Source organism: Malus sylvestris, chromosome 11, assembly GCF_916048215.2.
Source record: "Malus sylvestris chromosome 11, drMalSylv7.2, whole genome shotgun sequence".
NCBI lineage: Eukaryota > Viridiplantae > Streptophyta > Magnoliopsida > Rosales > Rosaceae > Malus > Malus sylvestris.
The window spans coordinates 22,000,881-22,007,513 of NC_062270.1; the positions used below are offsets into that span (position 1 = coordinate 22,000,881).

A 6,633-nucleotide genomic window follows, 5' to 3' on the forward strand; every position below is an offset into this window, starting at 1 on the left:
CCATGGACATATGTTTTATATGATTTGATTTCTTCCAATTATGATTTCAGAAATTGTGAATGTGATTTACTTATCTATTTGATTGATAACTTGTTTATGTATGTGGGTTGAGGGTCGACACTTAATTTGCATGCTTAAACTTGATGCTAGGGTATAAGGGAATTTCACCTAATCGTTATTAACTTATATTCATAAGTAGTGAAAGTCGCTAGTCACGATTGTGTTAAGTGAATCCTAGGCAAGAGTAACATGCGTATCCCATAGTTATGAATGCCTCGTCAATGCTTATGATTTCCATTAAACTTAATGATCTTTGATATGTGTCTCTATCATGCGTATTCCATAGTTAGGGTCCTTGATAAGAATAATTTGGTTGTAATGCGTATTCCATTCAATTCAATGAATCTAGGGAAATCTGAGAATTAATTGGTGCAATCTAGTTAATTTGGGGCATTGTCATTCATGGTTTGTTGGAAGAGTAATTGGAGATTGAGTTGTATGCATATGTTCATGTGTGGATAAGGAATCCTCTAACTAGCTTCTCACCATTCTATTTAATCACAATCTGTTTTGCTTTACATTTGTTTTTAAAGTTTGAGTTTTAAAGTTTTAATTTCGTCAAAATCATTCCCCCATTTATTTTAAAGTGTTAGATTAGTTAGAAATCCATTTAGTTGTGTTTTTAAGTGTTTTGAGTCAAGTCATAGTCCAAATTCGTCCAAACTAGTGTTAGGTACTCAAAACTGCCCAGAAAGTGGTTTTAAGGCAGTTTTGAGCCTTTTAGTTGCTGTTTTGAGTTTTTAGTTTGTTTAGGTGTTTTAAACCCTAGTTTTGCATTAATTGAGTCTAGTTTAGTGTTCTACATTATATTTTTATGTTCTTGAGTCAGTTTTACATTGATTAGCATCCCTAGTTAATCCCCGGTTAGAACGATCCCTATTTGCTCATATACTACAATTGTCATCCATAGGGTTTAATTTGTGTGTCAAGTTAATTTTCACATCAAATTTTGGCGCCGTTGCCGGGGATTAGCAAAATTGCTAATCCCTTGTGTTATTGCCGTGTGTTTTAGTATAAATTACTTAGTTTCTTATTTTGTTTTGTTTTCTTGGTTTAGGTACTAGTGCATGACGCGGTGCTCTCAAACTGTGCATGCACACATATTGGATTTCAACGACAATTTTGAACGTGATTTGAGAAGAAAGAGGAGGCATCCCGAACCTAGTGAACCTAGTTCAAGTTCAGAGGCCGAATCTGAGTTTGAAGAAGAGGAAGAAGAAGTTATGGCCGCGGATAATCGGACCATCAAAGAGCTTTCGGCCTCGGGGTTGACCAATGCCGCACCATTATGCATTCAATACCCCGCGGCTGCCCAAGGCAAGACCGACGAATTCGAGTTGAAGTCAAGCTTGTTGCACCACATTCCGAAATACCATGGGCTTTCCATGGAAGATCCCAACAAGCATCTCAAGGAGTTCGAGGTTGTTTGTTCGAGCATGACACCCATCAATGTTGACGGGAGTATTCTGATGATGAAGGCCTTTCCATTCTCACTTTTGGAAAAGGCGAAAGATTGGCTTTACGAGTTAGCACCCGGAACGGTTACATCTTGGGATAGTATGAAAAGAGCTTTCTTGGAGAAGTTTTTCCCAACTTCAAGAGTCATTCTTTTGAGGAAACGGATTAGTGGCATCCAACAAAACCCAGGTGAATCGTTTCCTTCTTATTATGAACGTTTTAAATCACTTGTTGCTTCTTGTCCACAGCATCAAATGAAGGAGGAGCTGCTCATTCAATATTTCTACGAAGGACTCCTTCCCATGGAACGCCAAATGCTTGATGCCTCGGCGGGGGGTGCGTTGGTGGATAAAACTCCGGGGGCTGCAAAAGTTCTAATTGCCAACCGAGCACATAATGCACAACAATACGAAGGTGTTGGACAAAGAGACCCCCCACGGCCACAAGTGAATGAGGTAAGTTCTATGCCCGAGATTCAATCCCAATTAGCTGACCTTACTTCTATTGTTTCTCAGTTGGCCGAGGGAATGAAGATTCATGGACCAAGTGTGTGTGGCGTGTGTTCTATGCAAGGACATGCCAACGATCAATGCCCTCAATTGATTGAGAATGGGGGTTGGGAATCTGCCAATACCGTGGGTTTTGGGAACCAAAATCAACCACGCCATGATCCATACTCTAATTCCTACAATCCGGGGTGGAGGGACCATCCGAATTTCAAATGGCGGGATCCTCAACAACCCCAACAACAAGGAGGATTTAGGCAGCAACCACCGGGCTTTTATACAAAGCCATTCATCCCCAATCAAAACCAAGTGCAAACCTCCCCACCAACCTCAGGTACGTCTTTGGATAATGATCAAGTTGTTAAGTTACTTACTACTTTGACGCAGGAAGTACAAACTCAAAATAAGGAGACAAATCCAAGACAAACGGGTGGACAACTTGGAGAAGCAGATGGGTCAAATTGCAAAGTTTATGGGGCAAATTAGAGAACAAGGCAGATTGCCTAGTTCAACCGTTGTGAACCCGAAGGGAGGATTTGAAACCGCTAAGGCCATCATGTTGAGAAGTGGTAAACAGGTTGGAGCGGACTCAAATACATCCAAATCAAGTCAAGACGAGGAGGAAAAGTTGATGCAAGAGGAGGCACAAAGAGCAAAACCCACGGCCAAGGATGACCAATCCTTGCCGCCACCCTCTAACCCTCCTAAATCGTCCTCAACCACCAAGGTAAGTCCAAATTCGACTTTTTCTAGTTCTATTCCACTGAATGTGCCCTTTCCTGGCAGGTTTAGGCAATCGAAGAAGGAAGAAGCCGAGAAGGACATTCTAGAGACCTTTCGGAAAGTTCAAGTCAATATCCCGCTCCTTGATGCGATTAAGCAAGTCCCGAGGTATGCTAAGTTCTTAAAAGAACTTTGTACAACAAGGAGAAGGATTTCGAACAAAGAGGTGGTCCAGGTAAGTGAAAACGTCTCTGCTGTGTTACAAAGGAAATTACCCCCTAAATGCAAAGATCCGGGTAGTTTTACAATTCCATGCGTTATTGGTAATACTAAGTTTGAACATTGCATGTTAGACTTAGGGGCTTCGATTAATGTTATGCCATACTCGATTTATGCATCTATGAACTTAGGTGAGCTTAAAAATGATGGTGTGATAATTCAATTAGCCGATCGTTCTAATGCATATCCAAAGGGTGTTTTGGAAGATGTTTTGGTGCAGGTTGGTAACTTGATTTTTCCAGCGGATTTCTACGTGCTTGACATGGAGGATTCACCCCATTCCACCCCATTGCCGATTCTATTAGGGAGGCCCTTCATGAAAACAGCCCGCACCAAGATAGATGTGTTTAAAGGAACTTTAACGATGGAATTTGATGGGGAAGTCATTGATTTTAATCTTTCTGAAAGTATTAAATTTCCTAAGGACGATCATTCTTGCTTTTCTATTGATATAATTGATGATTTGGCGCAGGATTTCCTCGATTGTTTGGAGAGGGATACACTTGAAACGACAATTGCACAAGGAATTGGGCACAAAAATGGTGTTGCCGTGCCTAGAAGTGAGGATGAGGCCGAGATAGTGGCTGCCCTTGAGTCACTCCCTCAACCCCATGGTAAGCCTTCTAACCCAATTTCAATTCCAGTTTCCACTAATAAGATGTTACCCTCAGTGATTCAGGCACCCGTACTTGAGCTTAAACCGTTACCCGATCATTTAAAGTACGTTTTTCTGGGAGACAACGAGACATTACCTGTCATTGTCTCTTCATCACTCACGGCCATAGAGGAGGAGAAGTTGATCCGAGTGTTGAAAGAGCACAAGACGGCCATTGGGTGGACTTTGGCCGATATTAGGGGAATTAGCCCAACTACGTGCATGCATCGCATACTTCTAGAGGAGGGGGCTAAACCAACTCGAGAGGCTCAGCGCCGTCTCAACCCTCCAATGATGGAAGTTGTGAAAAAGGAGATTATCAAACTTCTTGATTATGGAGTGATTTATCCGATCTCTGATAGTCGTTGGGTGTCACCGGTGCAATGTGTTCCAAAGAAGTCCGGAGTGACCGTGGTGAAGAATGCCGAGAATGAGCTTGTGCCAACCCGTATCCAAACAGGTTGGCGAGTGTGCATTGATTATAGGAAGCTCAACGCCACCACAAGGAAGGACCACTTCCCTTTGCCGTTCATTGATAAAATGCTTGAAAGGTTAGCCGGTCATTCTTTTTATTGTTTCCTTGATGGTTATTCTGGATATAATCAGATTGTCATAGCGCCGGATGACCAAGAAAAGACAACTTTCACATGCCCCTTTGGTACTTTTGCTTATCGTCGCATGCCTTTTGGTTTATGCAATGCTCCGGCCACATTTCAAAGGTGTATGGTAAGTATCTTTTCAGATTTTGTGGAAAAAATTATTGAGGTATTTATGGATGATTTCAGTGTGTTTGGTGATTCATTTGATGGTTGTTTGGAAAATCTCACACTAATTTTGCAACGATGTGTAGAAACTAACCTTGTGCTTAATTGGGAAAAATGTCACTTTATGGTTAGACAAGGCATAGTTTTAGGGCATATTGTTTCAGAAAGAGGAATTGAAGTGGATAAATCGAAAATAGATCTTGTACGCTACTTACCCTCTCCTACTTCGGTTCGAGAGGTTCGTTCGTTTCTTGGTCATGCAGGATTTTATAGGCGATTTATCAAGGACTTCTCCAAGATCTCAAACCCTCTTTGCCGTCTCCTCCAGAAAGATGTGGCGTTTGACTTCAACAAGGAGTGTGAGAAGGCGTTCAATCACCTAAAGGACATGCTAACTTCGGCCCCTATCATAGTTCCACCAGATTGGAGCCTTCCTTTTGAGCTTATGTGCGACGCTTCCGATTATGCATTAGGAGCTGTTTTGGGGCAAAGGAAGGACAAGAGGCCGCATGCTATCTATTATGCCTCTCGGACTTTAAATGATGCACAATTGAATTATTCCACCACTGAAAAAGAACTTCTAGCTGTTGTATTTGCTTTAGATAAATTCCGTTCTTATTTGCTTGGTACTAAAGTTATTATTTATACTGACCATGCAGCATTGAAGTATTTGTTCACCAAGAAGGAGGCCAAACCACGACTCATTCGTTGGATGCTTCTTCTCCAAGAGTTCGATATCGAAATCCGGGACAAGAAGGGAAGTGAAAACGTGGTGGCTGACCACTTGAGCCGTATGGTACATGAGGAGGATGCCGTACCTATCATGGAGACATTCCCAGATGAGCAACTGATGTCCGTCAAGGTAAGTGAACCGTGGTATGCTGATTTGGTGAATTATTTGGTGTCTAAACATGTTCCTAGTGAATTACTTAAACACCAAGGTGATAAATTGAAGAAAGAGGCACGGTTTTATGTGTGGGATGAACCGTATTTGTGGAAATATTGCCCTGACCAAGTTATACGTAGGTGTGTGCACGATTCTGAGTTTAATGCTATTCTAACATTTTGTCACACTTATGCTTGTAGGGGACACTTTGGCACTAATAGAACAGCACTTAAGGTATTAGAATTTGGTTTCTATTGGCCTACCATCTTTAGGGATGCTAGAACATTTTGCATGTCTTGTGATAGATGCCAAAGAACGAGCAATATAGGTCCTAAACAACAAATGCCGCAAACCCCCATTTTTAGTGTTGAAATATTTGATGTTTGGGGTATTGATTTTATGGGTCCCTTTCCTTCGTCACATGGATTTCTTTATATATTACTTGCTGTGGATTATGTGTCGAAGTGGGTGGAAGCAAAAGCCACCCGAACTAATGATTCTCGAGTGGTTGCAGATTTTGTGAAAACTAACATTTTTGCAAGGTTCGGAATGCCACGCGTGCTCATCAGTGATGGAGGTTCCCATTTTTGTAATCGAACCATCGAGGCGTTGCTCAAGAAATACAATGTCACGCATAAGGTGGCCACACCTTATCATCCTCAAACGAGCGGGCAAGCCGAGGTTTCGAATAGGGAAATCAAGCAAATTCTTGAGAAGACCGTGGGGCCTACGAGGAAGGATTGGAGTTTGCGCTTAAACGATGCATTGTGGGCGTATCGCACTGCCTACAAAACCCCCATTGGGATGTCACCTTTTCGGCTCATCTATGGGAAGCCATGCCATCTTCCCGTCGAGTTAGAGCATCGTGCACACTGGGCCGTCAAAACGTTTAACATGGACCTTGATGCCGCAGGTTTACATAGGAAGCTCCAATTGTGTGAGCTTGAGGAAATCCGAAATGAAGCATATGAGAATGCCCGGATTTACAAGGAGAAAACGAAGGCATTCCATGACAAGATGATTCGTGCCAAGACGTTCTCTATTGGGCAGAAAGTGTTGTTGTTCAATTCTCGCCTTCGGTTGTTTCCGGGTAAGTTGCGTTCCAAATGGGTTGGTCCTTTTATTGTCACTAATGTTTTCCCTCATGGTGCAGTGCAAATCAAGAGTGCAAGGACGCAACAAGAATTCAAAGTGAATGGGCATCGATTGAAGCCCTATTACGAGATGTTTGAGGAGCATGTCGTGGAGGAGGTACCCCTCCATGCCGTGGCACCTAGTCAAGCTTAAACGGAGGTACCGTCC

At 42.3% G+C, this 6,633-nt stretch overlaps 1 protein-coding gene across 1 annotated transcript; it reads left to right on the forward strand.

Annotated features, from left to right (window-relative positions):
- Positions 1-1,376: 1,376 nt before the first annotated feature.
- On the forward strand, positions 1,377-3,765 carry LOC126590308 (uncharacterized; the record flags this gene model as incomplete). Its single annotated transcript, XM_050255796.1, has 2 exons — positions 1,377-2,114; positions 2,845-3,765. Coding segments are annotated over 2 exons (1,659 nt in total), but the record flags the coding sequence as incomplete, so codon positions are not given.
- Between the last annotated feature and the right edge of the window lie 2,868 nt (positions 3,766-6,633).